Source organism: Fundulus heteroclitus, chromosome 8, assembly GCF_011125445.2.
Source record: "Fundulus heteroclitus isolate FHET01 chromosome 8, MU-UCD_Fhet_4.1, whole genome shotgun sequence".
Classification (NCBI taxonomy): domain Eukaryota; kingdom Metazoa; phylum Chordata; class Actinopteri; order Cyprinodontiformes; family Fundulidae; genus Fundulus; species Fundulus heteroclitus.
In genome coordinates, this window is record NC_046368.1 from 19,074,015 (window position 1) to 19,089,123 (window position 15,109).

General features: G+C 38.2%; 3 protein-coding genes across 4 annotated transcripts; 1 reads left to right on the plus strand and 2 right to left on the minus strand.

Annotated features, from left to right (window-relative positions):
- Window positions 1–2,462: 2,462 nt before the first annotated feature.
- LOC105930665 (UPF0729 protein C18orf32 homolog) lies at window positions 2,463–5,822 on the minus strand. The gene is made up of 3 exons (XM_012868984.3): window positions 5,691–5,822; window positions 3,104–3,315; window positions 2,463–2,997 (listed from the first exon to the last, which is right to left on the minus strand). The coding sequence occupies exons 2-3, from the start codon at window positions 3,278–3,280 to the stop codon at window positions 2,932–2,934; spliced, it is 243 nt and encodes an 80-aa protein (XP_012724438.1). The 5' UTR covers window positions 3,281–3,315; window positions 5,691–5,822; the 3' UTR covers window positions 2,463–2,931.
- LOC118556453 (cell cycle checkpoint protein RAD1-like) lies at window positions 5,822–9,957 on the plus strand. 2 transcript variants are annotated; one of them, XM_036140265.1, is made up of 7 exons: window positions 5,822–5,911; window positions 6,961–7,162; window positions 7,271–7,379; window positions 7,480–7,637; window positions 7,858–7,958; window positions 8,214–8,312; window positions 8,829–9,957. In XM_036140265.1, exons 2-7 carry the CDS (start codon window positions 6,968–6,970, stop codon window positions 9,004–9,006), a joined length of 840 nt encoding a protein of 279 aa, XP_035996158.1. In that variant the 5' UTR covers window positions 5,822–5,911; window positions 6,961–6,967; the 3' UTR covers window positions 9,007–9,957. The 2 variants fall into 2 exon arrangements, with proteins under 2 accessions (XP_035996158.1, XP_035996159.1); XM_036140266.1 differs by lacking the exon at window positions 5,822–5,911 and adding an exon at window positions 5,949–6,044.
- A 96-nt stretch (window positions 9,958–10,053) lies between these two features.
- Window positions 10,054–14,874, minus strand: bxdc2 (brix domain containing 2). The gene is made up of 10 exons (XM_012868981.3): window positions 14,697–14,874; window positions 13,299–13,410; window positions 13,170–13,213; window positions 13,027–13,097; window positions 12,891–12,940; window positions 12,728–12,801; window positions 12,498–12,548; window positions 11,491–11,592; window positions 11,252–11,380; window positions 10,054–10,690 (listed from the first exon to the last, which is right to left on the minus strand). Exons 1-10 carry the CDS (start codon window positions 14,844–14,846, stop codon window positions 10,442–10,444), a joined length of 1,032 nt encoding a protein of 343 aa, XP_012724435.1. The 5' UTR covers window positions 14,847–14,874; the 3' UTR covers window positions 10,054–10,441.
- Window positions 14,875–15,109: the final 235 nt, after the last annotated feature.

A 15,109-nucleotide genomic window follows, 5' to 3' on the forward strand; every position in this document is an offset into this window, starting at 1 on the left:
TTCAGTAAAACTCATTGTTTTCTGTTAAAGATCTGCTTCTGCCATTTTCTATCAACCAGCAGGTGTGCAGACAGAACCGTCCCTGGTGGTTTGTTATTGGTTCTGGGAGGGTTTAAACGATAGGCCAAAATTGTCAAGTCAAAGGAACTCAAGGGGGATTTTTTTTTTTTCTTTTTTTAAACCAAAAAAATTATGTTTTTTTTCTTCCTGCCCTACAAAATACGATCTCTTCAAATAAAGTCAGTTTTTTGTAGGAAATAAATGTGTAAATCATTGTAGATTAAAAAAAAAATTTTTTAAAGGGTTTTTCTCATTTCTTGTATTAAAAGATGGTCATCTAGTTTGTTAATTATTTTGTATTTCATTCGACTTTTTAACAATAATAAACTGAACTATTTTTGGTCTAGCAATTTATATATTTTTATAAATATTTTTGGTTCTTTGAAAACACTTCCTGTAATTAGCCAATTTAATAATTAAATTCAAAGCGGATTTTAATACACCAAAGTCTGCATTTGAGTAAATTTCATTGGATAGATGTTACGAAATTAAAGAGAATGTCAACCCAAAATCAGGGCCGCACTTTGGACACGCCTGGTTTAAATTAAGATGTGGATTAAAGAGGGTGGTTCTACGCAGAAAGGACTTTTATTTTAATGCATATCTTCAGATAATTCTTGGAATGTGTTTAAGGTGTTTTCACTTTGCATTAGTTTGTAAATGTATTGTTTTGCTTGCTCTTTGTCTCATGTAAATAGTATTTCCCATTGTTACCCGCAGCAACCCTAATGATGGGTTTTCCCAATTTAGGTTCATTTGTATTTAAGCAGTTTGTCATTTGTTGTTCATTATTGGGTGTGGGTAGTTCTGTTTGTTACACTGTTGGCTACAAAATAAAATTTAAAAAATCAAAGCTGCTTCCACAGATGTCACTTCCTGCCTTGTTTTTTCGGCTGCTGTTTGGGTCCCACTTCCGTGGCCGTTCGACCAGTCTGACAAACGTGTGACAGGACCAAAATGCAACAGGATGATCCTACACATACAGCCAGAGCTACAAAAAATGGTTTAGATCAAAGCGCATCCATGGGTAGATGGGGACCTGCAGCTGTAATTATGGAGAAAATTGTTCTTGAAAGTGACTGATTTAGCAATGCTGAGCAGCATTTCACATTTATGTTCATAAAAATTTAAATTAATAAAAAAAACATGCATTTCATTCATCATTAATTTATAGACCGTTTTACAAGTACTGCTGCACAGGTACATAACTAAAAAGATTAAAAAAAAAAATCATAAAAAAAGTAATGGAGCGATAAAATACAATGTTGTCAACGATTATAAAAGCTAGACTACTGCACTGATCGGTTTATTGAATCTAAAAATCAGTCAAGGATAACTCCAATATAACAGACAGCCAAGAGTCCAGTGGTCCAGCAGCACTGCTGCATTCAGTCGGGTCAGATTTACAAAATAAAAATTACCTCTGTCATTTTATAGTTTAAATAAAGCTCAGCTCCATCCATGAATCACTAGAATCAGCAGTTGGACAGTGGAATGGACAGTTGCACACGTTGAGAAGAGCAGTTTCTTGCTGTGAAGACTTAAAACCAGACTGAATCTTCTCAAAAATAATCACAAAGCTGCAGATACTGACAGCTGAATAATAATAAAAAAAAAAACATTATCTAAGAGTTTAGAGAGGGTAATTTGAAAGCTGAACAAGGAAGACAGACCAATACCTTCAGTTGGTCTGTCACATAGCTTTCAATAACAGTTTAGTGGCTGTAATGTTAAGCAAGGATGTCAGATATGTTCATTAAAAGTAAAATGATACATTTATCAACACTTCTGAGTCCATCTCAGACATAAATGATTCAATCATATATGCATTTTAGCTCTGGGAAGAAACGTTTTAAGATTTCCCTTTTAAAAAAAAGGACGTTTTTATGTGGAGTAGTGTCCATATTAGTCCACAATGCGAGATTGTCAGTTACAACCATCTGAAGGAGATGCTGTAAATTAATGTCACTAATGAAGTTGAACATGACGGCTAATTGGAGAACACCAACTCGCTTGTTGTTTTCATTCATTTTATTTTATCTTAAAACGAAGACTTCTTAACTGTTAAGTTTAAAAATAAAGTGTACTTTTCCTTTTCATAAACCTGAGCACAAATGTCTGTGATTTGTACTTTCTTCAAACACAAAAAACCCAACAACTTTACAATCTTTTACGCTTTTAACAACTCATTCAGAAAATATACTTTTCTAAAAACTTATAGTAAGATTTCTGAAAAATTATTAAATATTAAATATTGTTGCCAAACTGTCACCGTTTTAATGAATGTTTAATCAGCATTTATTTATTAATTACACCTAAACTGAATTAAATTACTTGTAGGAAAACAACAAAATGCTCCAAATCCATAAAAGAATGAGTATCTTTCATAGGAAAAAAAAAAATTAAAAAGATGTACATATTTTCAAAATGGTCAGTCTACTACAACCATTCCTTTCCTTTAACAAAACACCAGTTAAAAAAAAAGGATTAATCTTAGGCCAGCTTTACAAGTACCATCACAAGAACAATAATTTTATATATAAAATAATCTAAGCTTTGATGTCTTTGCTGTAACTTGAACAGAATATTAAAGTACTTAAAGTGGCAAGTCAGGTTTGTAATAAATAAGCATTTATTTGAAGGCTTTCTTCCATCCTTTCATTAAAGTGCCTAAATCTGTTTCATTCAGACAAAAACTTAAAAAACAGAAAATATAACAGCGAAGCTACCTTAACATGATGAATGAAAAGCTAAAAACAAGCTTCAAGCAGCTTTACAGTCAGATTACTGGAAGAACATTGACAACGACTGATTTCTCTAAACGATACGCTGGGAATATTTACACGGCCATTTCTGCTTTACAAACAACACTCAGTCGGCCTTCTTGTCAGCTGCTATAGTCGCTCCATTTGCAGTCGCCTCACCGTTGCTTTCAAGCTGAAAAACAGAAATTTGTTTTATGAAAGTTCTGAAGTTAATAACAACAACGGTAATTTTACTCCTCTAACAGTGGAATAAAATCCTACATCTGTCATCGTCTCACCTTGTGAGTCCCATTACTTGTTTCACTGGCTTTCTGATCAGTACTTGTGTTCGTTACAGCTTTATTGCCCCAGATGGCGTTGATGAAGGGGGAAATGACAGGATAGATTATGGGTTCCAGGAACCTCTTGTAGACCCACAGCAGGACAGGAATCACAATGCAGGGAATGCACACCATGACTGTGGCTCACACAGGCTCTCTCCACACAGAACCTGAGGCGGAGAAAACAGACAGAAAAAGCACAAGTTACAAAAACGGTATACAACGAAAAGTCTAACTATCATGAGTTTTGTAAAGACACCATCTTAAAAGGGACGAGGCTGAGTTATTCATATATTCCTGTCTCTATGAAGCGGAAGAGAAATGCAGCAATCTGTTGGCCAGACTTTCCTTCATATGCTGCGATTAGTGATCAGCAGGTCAAATACAGAAAAATCAGCTTCAGTTTTACCCAAAGATAATATTTATACCTATAGCTAATTTTTCTCTTATGCACTGTAGTTCACATGGCCAAAAAAGATAAGAAAAACTGAATTGGCAGGCCGAGCCTTAAAAAACAAACAGAAATTAGTGTTAGTCATGAAAAGCCTGATGGCTGAAATGTAAAGTGAGACGCAAGTAATAAATGGCACTGGGTCTAAACTTTAGTATCAGCTGTTAAAATGCCTCTCCTGACTTTCTGGCATAAATCTACAGAGCAGAGTTATGTCTTTGCTCTTTAATGTTATTTACTAACCCAGTTGGCAAAACTACAGAAAAATACCAGCCTAATTTCAAGAGAGGAGCTAATTTTTACTTCTTTTCAATCAGTTTACAGATAATTTACACCCAACCAACAAGGCTAAGAAAAAAAAAAAAGGTCATATCTTTTTGGTTATGCGTTTGTAAGATTTGTACAGAGGCTTTCTAAGCCTGTCATGGCAAGACAGATGATTCATCTTGCAGTGTGATGACAAGATGACGCCGTTTTACTCTGATAACGGCAGCTCTTGCTTTAAAACCACATTTTTGATCAAATGTCCATATTTCATCGCCTCATCAGCAAACGCTGGCCAGCCAATAAACACCCAGCAGCATCTCGCTGGAAGAATACGAGACGACCTACTTATCTTTAGACAGCGTGTCTCCGTTCTGATACAGACACGAGCCACAGTCACAATCTACGCTGTCAGCCTGTTCGATGACATGCCAACACTTTACGATATAATCTGTGACGTAATCTACACTGATATGAATTGCATTGGATAAAACACTGTTGTTGAAGTAGTGATGTACAATAACACCGCACACCTCCGTTCACTTTTGAGTGTTTCAGGAGCAGTTTTTTTTTTTTTTTTTTTCCATCGCCAGCCCGGGTTCTTCTGAAACCGAGCTGATTTTAGAGAAGTTTTGAGAGAACGCCTCTCTTTTCAGTGTCTGGCCATGGGGCGACGAGAAATGAGAAGGTTTTCTCGGAGGAAGTCCAGAGAAACTAAAGAGCGACGACATTAATATTAAGGACCACTATGAACAGGGTGGGTCAAACTGAAATATTATAATATTTTTAAACAATGAGCCACACCTGAAGAGTAAAAAGAAAAAGGACACCGGCTTTCTACACCCAGACCACCTGTGTCAGATCCATGGATTTATCAAAGCTGTCTCTCGTTTCACACTGAAAGATGTTAAGTTTTGTCTCTGAAGTGTCCATTCACCTCTTACGGTACAAGGCAGCAGCCGTCTGCTATAGTTGGGAAGATGCAACACATTATGGCCCCTGTCAGACTTGCTCAGACCTTTAGATTGACCCATTTTCTTTTGCATTTAAACATCAGATCTGAGGGTAAATGTCACTAATATGTGCCACGATAAAGGGATTATCAGTGTCGACCAGCTGTTGCCGTTTAGACCTGTATGGCTGCTCAGTGTAAATACAGCTGTAGGTACACATTTGTACTGGCCTAAAAGGAGACTCTGGAAAATGTTCATGACTTACAACATTGTAGATGGGACTTTATCTAAGGTACTGTATTTTTATTTATTTTTTTAAACGTGACATTTACTTTTTATTGTTCTGACCATTGACTTTCTATGACGCTGTAGGCCTGGAATATGTTTGTCCTGAGCAACTGAGCCCATTAACATAAAACCGACGACCAAACGCCTTTATTATCGTACTTTGTCTTCAATTTAATAGAATTGTATTTATATAGCGCCAATTCACAGCACATGTCATCTCCAGGCACTTTACAAAGTCAGTCTTAAGAATTAAACACTACTGTCTATACAAAGCATGACGCAACGCAGAACTACTAATTTAACTTATGTAACTCTGACTTTATCGCGGGGTTAACTAGAGCCTATATTAAAAAGTAGTCAGCTGAATGTAACGAGAGGCAGACGAACACCGCGGTGGGATGAACCGCCATTATTTATTAACTGTTATCCATTTAATGGTTTTTAAACTAGACCTGAACCCCCGGCGGCTAGCCGAAGTTAGCTTCCGGTTAGCTCTCGGCGGCTGACACTGGAGGCACGAGAGCGGCTATACCGGCTTAAAAAGTGCGTCCCTGATTTAAAAAGAAGCTCATAAAGCATGTACTCTTACCTGGGCGAATCAAACGACAACACACGGCAGTCCCGTCGGCGAGGTTAGCGTGAATCTCAGTGGAGTTGTTGCGGCTGAGCGAAGTCTCTGGAACGTGATGTTCCGACGCAAAACTCCACTTCCGTTAGCGGCGGATGACGAAAGCGGAAACCGGTCGGCACCGGGCAGGTTGGGGTTTCTTTCAAACAGCGTTGTTCTTCATGCTGACTTCTGGCTTTTATGTGAGTGGCTGATGAACGCTTTTTTGTTTGTTTGTTTTTAATGAGGCGTTTTTCTTACAGATTATTTTACAGGATGATCCGAAAGAATAACGCGTTAAAGCTGAAACAATTTCTGCAAGTGTGTCGTTAAACAGTTACGTGTGTTTTCAATGATTAAGCATACTAGCTAGCTAAAGAGAAAAGTACATGTTCCATCATATACTTTTCTTTTTATAAAAAGCTAGGAAGACCCGCAATGTTTATGTGTTGCAGTAATCCCTAATTAATAACCGGAATTGTACATTGTGTTTACTGTAATATGTACCTTACTTTATTCATTTGTCTGTCCATTAAACTAAACGTTTCGTTAAAAAGGTCTGCAGCTGTTTCTGTACAAATCTTCAATGATTATGTGGAAAGGGTCTCCTCATACTCAAACAAAACAATCCAGAATTGTACAGTTACCTTCTGAGTTGCACTTTTCCTATTTATTTCTTCATTTTAGTTTTTATTTTGTATTGTCAAATGTGTAGTTTATGCTTTATTTCTTGGGTCATTGTTGGTTTAATGTGTTTAGATGTGATTTCTGTACAACTATAACTGAGGGTTCTAACAAAGGAACGAAAAATTAAATGTAAACCTGACATTAGATGAAATGTGGGGATGTATGTGTTCAAGTATAAATAGTGGATATATTCTTCTTCTTCTTTCATTTTCGAACGTTTTCTGTCTAGGAACCTGCATCCTACTTCTTTCCGTTTGATGTAGCACAGTCCGTAAGAAAAAAAAAAAGTTGGGGTGGGAGTGTTGTAAGAAAAGCAAAAACTGACATTGCAGTATGAAATGCCCGATTGGTGCATCTCCACTGAAATACAGAAAAAAAATAACCAAAAATGATGTTAGCAACTATGGAAGGCGGACCGCTTATGAGTTCTAGTTGTGTTTTCCAGACATGAGGGCTTATCTGATCGCTATTCTAACATCTTGTCAGGTGGTCCATTAAGTATATTCCCGTCGCAAGTACTGACAAATATATACACTCTAATTTTGTGTTGTTGTCTTTTTTTCAGCACCACAATGCCTCTGTCCACTCAGTCGCAAAGTGAAGATGTACAAGACGTTCTGGTGGCCAATCTGGATAACGCTCGCAGTCTCTCCAACATACTGAAAGCCATCACCTGCAAGGACCATGCCATCTTCACAGCAACAGCAAACGGCCTGAAGGTCACAGTGGAGGACTGCAAATGCATGCAGGCCAATGCCTTCATTCAGGTGCGTCTGTCGTTATTTAGCTTACGTCCAGAGAAGAAAGAAGTCAACATCACGTTCTTCTGCCTTCATCCACTTAAATTTCTTCATGTTTTTTTTTTCGTCTTTCAGGCAGATATCTTTCAAGAGTTCACGCTAAAGGACGATATAGTTGTTTTTCAAATTAACCTCACTGTTCTGCTCGACTGCCTGAATATTTTTGGAGGAACCCCGGCGGCAGGTAAAAACCCTAAACGGAACACGATTGGAAAATGTGCAAAAACGAACCCAAATCCTCTTATCTACACGTTTCTGACCTCATACCTTGTACGACGTTTTAGGAGTCTCAACAGCTCTACGGATGTGCTACAGGGGTTATGGTTATCCGCTGACGTTGTTCCTGGAGGAGGGCGGCGTGGTGACTGTCTGCAAAATTAACACAAGCGAACCAGAGGAACCGATCGACTTTGAGTTCTCCAGCTCCAATGTTACAAACAAGGTTCATCCGGCTGTTTTTAGTCTTTAAAACTGGATTCATTAATGTCAGTATGGAAAAACGCATTTAAATCACTAGATTAGAACAGATATGATCTTTAAATGCAGGAGATGGTATAGATTTAACACAAACACAGCACTTCTTGTCTCCTCGTAGACCATATAGGAGTGGATTATATAAGTATTTTTCTCTATTTGTCATGCATTTCTGTCTCCTTTTAAAGGTCATCCTACTGTCAGAGAGTCTAAAGGAAGCCTTCTCTGAACTGGACCTGACCAGCGAGGTGCTGGAGATCACCATGTCCCCCAGCCAGCCGTACTTCAGGTAGGCTGACAGCTTTATATTCCTTCTATGGGTTATGTTAGTGCAGTAAAAATGACAAAGTACTTTCTTTTATTCACATTTAATCTTTTCGGTGCTTAATAGTTGAGGCAAGCAAAGAACAAGCCATTGCTAAAAGTTCAGTTCATTTATTAGAAATTGTGCTGCTGTAAACATTTTGCCCTCCGTTTCGGTCTTGTTCGATTTTGCACTCGGTATTTCCTTAGAAATATGTTATTTTGGATTTCAACGCTACAGGCTGTCTACATTTGGAAACTCTGGAAACGCCCATTATGACTACTCCAAGGATTCGGATATGATGGAGCTGTTTCAGTGCAACAGGACACAAACCAACAGGTGAGTGCGGTCATCAGCTGACTAAAATAAACCCAAATAACAGACTTGGTCATCTTTGCTTTAAATTCTTTGGATAGTTGTCCCGTTAATCCTCAAACAAGGACCAAGCAATGCTCAAGAGTTTGGCCCAAATGATATTTTTGATATGACTTAAATTAGTTGAACAAGTCGTTTACATAAGTCCAGCAATTAAAAATGAATTGTTGCATTTTTATCATTTTAATGTGAGCAATTTATAAATTTATAAAGGAAGTCCCACAGTTCACCCCTCAGTGTTTTTTTCTACTGCAGCTGCATAAGAGGTAGCTTATAATTTTTACAACCACACTCCATAAATTGGACCTTTAGATTATTTTATTCCATTCATGTGCTTACAAAGCCAAAACCTAAAGAGCCTGTGCAGTCAGTTATAGTTTGATTATTCACATCCATCCTTTAGGTTATTATCCATGGATCTGACCTAACGAGTCTTTTTACAGCCTCTGATTTGTTTCCCTCCTGTGCAATCTGTGACAGATACAAGATGTCCTTACTAAAACCATCCACCAAAGCCTTGGCTATATCCTGTAAAGTCTCAGTGAGGACAGACAGCAGGGGCGTCCTCTCTCTGCAGTACCTGGTCAGGAACGACGACGGACAGATCTGCTTTGTGGAATATTTCTGTTGTCCCGACGAGGAGGTAGAAGAGGGATAACAACAGATTGGTTCTGGCCCAAGTTCCTTAGGTTCAGCTGGGACACATTACCTTGTTTGATCGCACCGTTAAGAAGGTAAAATGAGTCAGAGAAGGTCCAGCAGTGGAGGGAAAATGCATATGTCCAGGGATGATGTGGCATGTCTTCTCAGCACACCTTCTTTCCTGCACCGCTGAAATGTTCAGTGTTTGCCTACGAACAGGGAATCCGAAGGCCAGCAAGTTTGTGTTCTCATTTCAGGTTTTCATAGATAAAGTCTTCAGAGTATAATGGGAATTCCACATTTTGGAGGAGTTGACCTTTTCAGTCTCAGACGTTGTTGCTGGACGTGTGGAAGGTTCGCTGCCCACCCGGTCCTGTTATGCATTCAGCATCTAGTTTTACCACAGCCGTATTCAGAGCTCTGTGTTGAATAAAAACGGAAACTGTTAAACTGGAGACATCCAGCAAAAATACCAGTGTCACGCTCACCGTGGGAATTTGAGTTTTTACTATCTGGAAGACGCACCAATCAGGCTCTTCGTTGATGTTCGACCTGTTAATTCCCGTTATGATAGAGGTGGTGGTGTAGAATTAGGACTGCACACTAGTAAGGAAAAATATGCTGGTATAGCATGTTATGCAATAATTGAAGTGTTAGTGTCCTGCTCTGGGTTTATATGAATAGACTGCTCTAACCACAGAAAAGTAGTCAGGTTACTGAGGGAAAATATACACAAAATGCATTATTTCCAACTCAGGTTTATTGAAAAGTTGCTTCTTTTAAACCGTTTTCTTGGCAATGAAATGTTAGTTTCCAAACAAGTGTCTAATATATTTCAGGAATAAAAAAAAACCTTATGGCATGAACCTTTAATAATAAGCTAACATTTACTGCAGTCTAACAGTTGTTTGCAATACAGTAGAGAATAAGGAAACTATAGGATTCGCCCCACTTCAGCATCAAAAATTGATTTGCACCTTTATTACTTTTTGTTTTACCAAAAAGAAAAGAAAAAAAGTACATGGTGGTCATAGTTTTGATGCATTTAAATGAACGTATTTCCCCCCACCTTTCAAGGAAACACGTGGGAGATAATCTCTTACCCGCTGATTGGTGCTTCTCTATTTATGATTCCTTGTAGGGCAAATATTTAAATTATCCAAACTGAATTCCTGGTGAAATGTCAAATACCGAGAAAACCTACAAAAGGATTTTTTTTCTAACATGGGAAAAAAACATTTACATCAAGTTTTGTGTCTTGCAGTATGTATTTTTATTAAAAAGCATTGTAAATATTGTTTTGTAAATTAAACATTTTTATCGTTCAAAACCTATCTGCACATTTTATTGAACACAACACGACACCAATGAAAAAAAAAGAAAGAAAAAGAGGAAAATGGTGGGTTGTGGTAGCAGTAAATCATCCTTTCACATGAATCCAGTCCGTGGAGTTATCTGCGTCCCCTCTGCATCCGCTGCCTCTTGAAAGCTTTGTGTTTGTTCTTCTTCACCACTTTTGGCGCAGGCGGCTCCGTCTGAATGTGAACAGGTTTCGTCTCGTCCGGGGTAACGAAGACATCAGCCGTCACGTCGTTGTTGATGTCCTCCTTCGCTTCTTTCCTCTTTTTCTTCTGGATCTCTTTCACCATCTGCTTCTCTCGCACTTTGGCTGCCACGGCCAGCCGGAGCTGTCGTCTGTGCTGTGGGTGTACAGGGGGGTGCGAAAAAAGGATTACAACAATGGCTGCACTCAGGTCAAATTCACCCACAATATGAAAATGACAGACTTTAATTAAAAGTAGCAATTTTAACGTGACCCCATTCCCCCAAACTAATTTTAAGACTTTCTATACAAAAAAGGAAAAAAATAACAGTGTGGCGACCCCTGACAGGGAAAAGTTGAAAGAAGATTAAAAAAAAAAAAGTAGTTATTTATCCTGCATTAAACCTACTTCCACACTGAGCAGTACTGTTAGTATGACGTGTTGCTGCTTATGTGTCGACAGATTGCAAAAAGGATTCATTTCTCTTTCTATTAATTTTTTTTTTGTGCAAGCTGGAGAAAAAACAAACTACATCCTGCAAAGTTTCACACTCCTGACAGTAATGATTGGCAGTGTGAGGAAAAAGTCAGATGAAATTTCTTTGTAATCTATGTTTAGCAATGATGAAAATTTGTTAGACGAAAAAATAAAATAAGCAAAAATATTAAATGCAACAATAGAACCACGCGTAGAAACAAGCTCGCAGATGATTTTTACCAAGTTTGGAGATTGGAAGTTTGGGTTTTCGAAGAGAGTGGGTCCTCCGAAGCTTCCCTGGAAGATCTTGATGAGGTTTAACACAAACCGTGGGCCGATCTCCACCAGAGAGGCGTCCTCCTCAATGATCTGAATGTGGGAAAACAAAAGAGGGAGAGATATTGTAAAAGGATCCAGAGAATCCAGAGAAAACCTTTTTGCACTGCAAAAGAACTGAAGGATATATGATGAAAGGTCACCTGGTAGTTTCTAAACCATATTCTGTTGTCTGCGATGGAAAACGTGTAGACGTGGTCCACAAAGGGCTGGCTCTTAGGATGGTAGTGAGGAGTGGAAAACGTCTACAAGAAAACTTCAGGATTATTTCTATGAAACTGAGGATAATTCCCCAAACAAAACAATGAAAATGTATCCATTGTTTTACAGTGGTTAAGAGCTTGATGCATTGCATTTTAATCAGACGTTATCCAGTACAACTCAGTTATTATGGTTAGGTTCCACTTGCTACACATTTTCATGCCAAAATCCTCAAGATTTTCCCAGACTCAAACTTGTGTTTCCTAAAGCCACTTTTTCATAGGACAAACCATCTTCATTCACGGCAGATATTCTGCCCCAGTCAGTTTTACATATAAAACCTGCAAAAACAACACAGAGGAACAAAGGAAATAGGCAGAAAGAGAGGTAGATGGAAGGATGCAAACATTTAATGAAGAAATGAAAAGACAGATGTAATAAAGTTGGGAAAACGAAGTGTTTTTTCACTACTTCAATTAGGGCTGGACGATATAGAATAAAAGCATATCGATAAAATAGAAATCATATTGATCGATATCGATAATTATCAAAACAATTCAAAATATACATTTTAAGTGCAGCCCTGGCCATTTTATGCTGTTGCTTAATGACCTATTTTTAAATAAATGGATTCAAACAACCCTTTATTTAACCAACTTTTTACAAAAACTGTAAGTGATTAAAAAGGAAAAAAGCACACGTGCTCTCTGAACTCTCTGAATGCTAATGGAGCTTTCCTGGGTTTGTGATTGGTTGGGAGGATGTAATGACTGTAATATTAGCCTACATGATAGGCTAGAGTGCACTTGTATTTTATTTAACTTTTTATTGACCCCTCATTTTCATATTGAACCATACGTCTATCGATCGATATATATCGTTATTGAATTATTGTCCAGCCCTAACTTCAATTTCTTTTCTAAATTTAAAATCCTTTGTTAGAACCTACCTGGATGAAGAGCTCCTTCAGTAAAGCGTAGTGAGGCTCTTTGTCAAATTTCTGGAAAAGGAAAAGGATGATTTTAGACTTAAGCAACCAAGGCCCTGCTTATTATTCAAGCCCTGTAACACAAAGCACCTCAAAGGCAAACTATCTTCAAGCTAAAATAGTTTTTATTATGCATTGAGTAAATCAGGAAATCCCCCCTGAGCCTTCCTTTAAAGCTGTGCGACACTCACTGGATCAAACGAGAGCAGGGGTCTGGATCCTTTCAGGCAGTTTCCCGTCATTTTCAGCTCAGCCAGTGTATGAACTGTGAGGGCAACAATAACATTAATCGAGTATCTGTAACACCACAAGCATCTTCTGCACCCTATGGCCTGAAGGAGAGAAACAACCTACTGTTCTGAACCAGAAACTTTGCAGAAGGTCCATGTGGGCAGTTGGAGATCCTAAAAAAAGGAAAGAAAATTATTTCAGAGTAACATAGATATGGGTTCCAGTAAAAATAAAAATAGGAAACAGACGACATCCTCACCACATATAGAGGTCCTGCTTCTTCTTTGCCTCAAAAAAGAGACACTTGTTGCAATTCTTGATTTCACACACCTGAAAATAACAACCACACACACGTCAGGCTCGGCTGTGACACGAGGGAAATTCTTTTCTTCACGGGCTTACCTCGTTGACAACAAACAGCTTGTCCTTCCGGTCCATTTTTGTATCTGACAAGGAACGTTGTAGCAGTTATTCTCAGCTCAACAACACGAGTAGACGTCATCGCAGAACTCCAAACGCCTTAACACTGACCTGCTTTTGAATGAGGCATCATGGTCCTCAGGTCCTGCATCAGGTGTCTTGTTCTGAAGTTGATTCCTCTTGAAGAGAAGATAAGGACTCTTTCCTTGTTGGTCCATTTGCCCTGTTCAGGAGAGATTGTCCCATGACATTAAACTCCTTCCAAGTAAAGCAGGTAGATGTGCATAGAAACTACAGGAGCGCCAACCATCACCATAAGCTAACATGCTTAAAACTACAGCTGGAAAACAACGAGCCCATGTCAGCTAGTCAGACATAAGTTACTCAGTAAAATCTAGAACCACAAGAAGTATAACCTTGACTCTACACTTTAAATACATTGCCAGATAACATTATTACAAACTCATAATGTTCATAAAAAAGTAAACAGACCATATTACACGTTTCTTGATCATGTTTGTGTACATCCTGTGAAGTTATTTTTTATTTTAAGGTAATCAAACACTAAATCTCATGCTAGCCTACAGCTACTGGCAATTAAAGTCCATAAAAGACAAAATGGAAATCACGCAAAGCGCCAGAAGTCAGCAAAGAAAAATCTGATTAGAAATTGGTCACAAAAGCTCCGATGCAGCTCAGGTTTAGACTTTCTATCTGTAGAAAGATGTTTCATGTTTAGCATCATTCTTACCACGATCAGAAAGGTTGTCTTTGCATTATCAGAGGTAATTCAAAGGACTGCATGCACACTGCGATATACTTTTCTCCATCAAAGGCCGGGCATTTCCACTCTGTCGGTCATAGATCCTTTTTCTTTTGCCAATTAGGCAGGGCCTTTTACCCAATCCACTGCAGGCACTAACAATCATCATCATGGCTGTCTAACATTAAATGGAACATTTCATTTTTTCCTTATGTTAGCCGATGGGGGAAATTTAGATTTTGTTCGCAAACCCATTTCTTTTAACAACATTAACTTTTCAACATTCGTGACTGTCCATAAAAATGCAACCCAACCCAGTCAGGTTGGCCTGAACAATGTTGATATTAGGCAATCTTTACATGGTGATATTTACAGTGGAAATCGTGAATATAGCTAAATTCTAGACAGTTCTATAAAAGGTTCCCAACGTAATCCTAATGCCAGTGCAATATAACCACCGATGACAAAAAGTCCGTCTTTATTCACTGCCAAAAATCAGGCGTTTAGAAGGAAGAAACCTGAGAATTTTCTTAATCGGTGGTAAAAGGTATTTCAGTTAATGTTTACAACTTTGTTGAAATAAAAATCTTCTGTTCATCTTTTTAGTTGCAGTTATACCCTAATAGTAGTGTAGAAAACATGTACTGTTTCATTAAAACTATTAACTAAATACTTAATATTAAAAACTGATTCATCCCTGAGAGCTAATGCTAGCTAACAGGCTAATAACAAGACTAATCACTCACCATAGAAACCGGTGCTGGAACTGTAACTTCATTTATTTTCTCCTGTTCGGTTTCAACCTTAGTTTTGCCTTCGCCTACAACAAATTTACCCTTTTTAGCCTTTTTGTTAACAGCTCCTTCCCCTCCACGTTTTCTTTTGGACGCAGCCATGCTTGTACAGGATCTGGTACTGGCGAAAACTCAAAATATCGCGTGATTTGCCGAGGATCAGCTCACATTGCCAGACATTTTTACCCCTCTAGCGGAGCGGAGGTGTTACTGCAAAAGACAAACAGGGTTCTGACAGTAACAACTTTATGTTTGGACCTTAAACCTATCAAAATCGTTGCATGACTGGTTTTTAGATCCTCCATCAGTTCAGTGACTGCCATTGCTGTAGATCTTTGTGATCTGAATCCATATTGACTTTGGGA

Excerpts from the sequence above, each read along its gene's own strand:
- LOC105930665 (XM_012868984.3), bottom strand. The coding sequence starts at position 3,280 with ATGGTGTGCATTCCCTGCATTGTGATTCCTGTCCTGCTGTGGGTCTAC. Across the intron at positions 2,998-3,103 it reads CAAGTAATGGGACTCACAAG|CTTGAAAGCAACGGTGAGGC; the intron begins GTGAGACGATGA and ends TCTGTTTTTCAG.
- LOC118556453 (XM_036140265.1), top strand. The coding sequence starts at position 6,968 with ATGCCTCTGTCCACTCAGTCGCAAAGTGAAGATGTACAAGACGTTCTG. Across the intron at positions 7,380-7,479 it reads TGGAGGAACCCCGGCGGCAG|GAGTCTCAACAGCTCTACGG; the intron begins GTAAAAACCCTA and ends ACGACGTTTTAG. Across the intron at positions 8,313-8,828 it reads AACAGGACACAAACCAACAG|ATACAAGATGTCCTTACTAA; the intron begins GTGAGTGCGGTC and ends AATCTGTGACAG.
- bxdc2 (XM_012868981.3), bottom strand. The coding sequence starts at position 14,846 with ATGGCTGCGTCCAAAAGAAAACGTGGAGGGGAAGGAGCTGTTAACAAA. Across the intron at positions 12,802-12,890 it reads AAAGTTTCTGGTTCAGAACA|TTCATACACTGGCTGAGCTG; the intron begins GTAGGTTGTTTC and ends TTGCCCTCACAG. Across the intron at positions 11,381-11,490 it reads TATGGTTTAGAAACTACCAG|ATCATTGAGGAGGACGCCTC; the intron begins GTGACCTTTCAT and ends TCCCACATTCAG.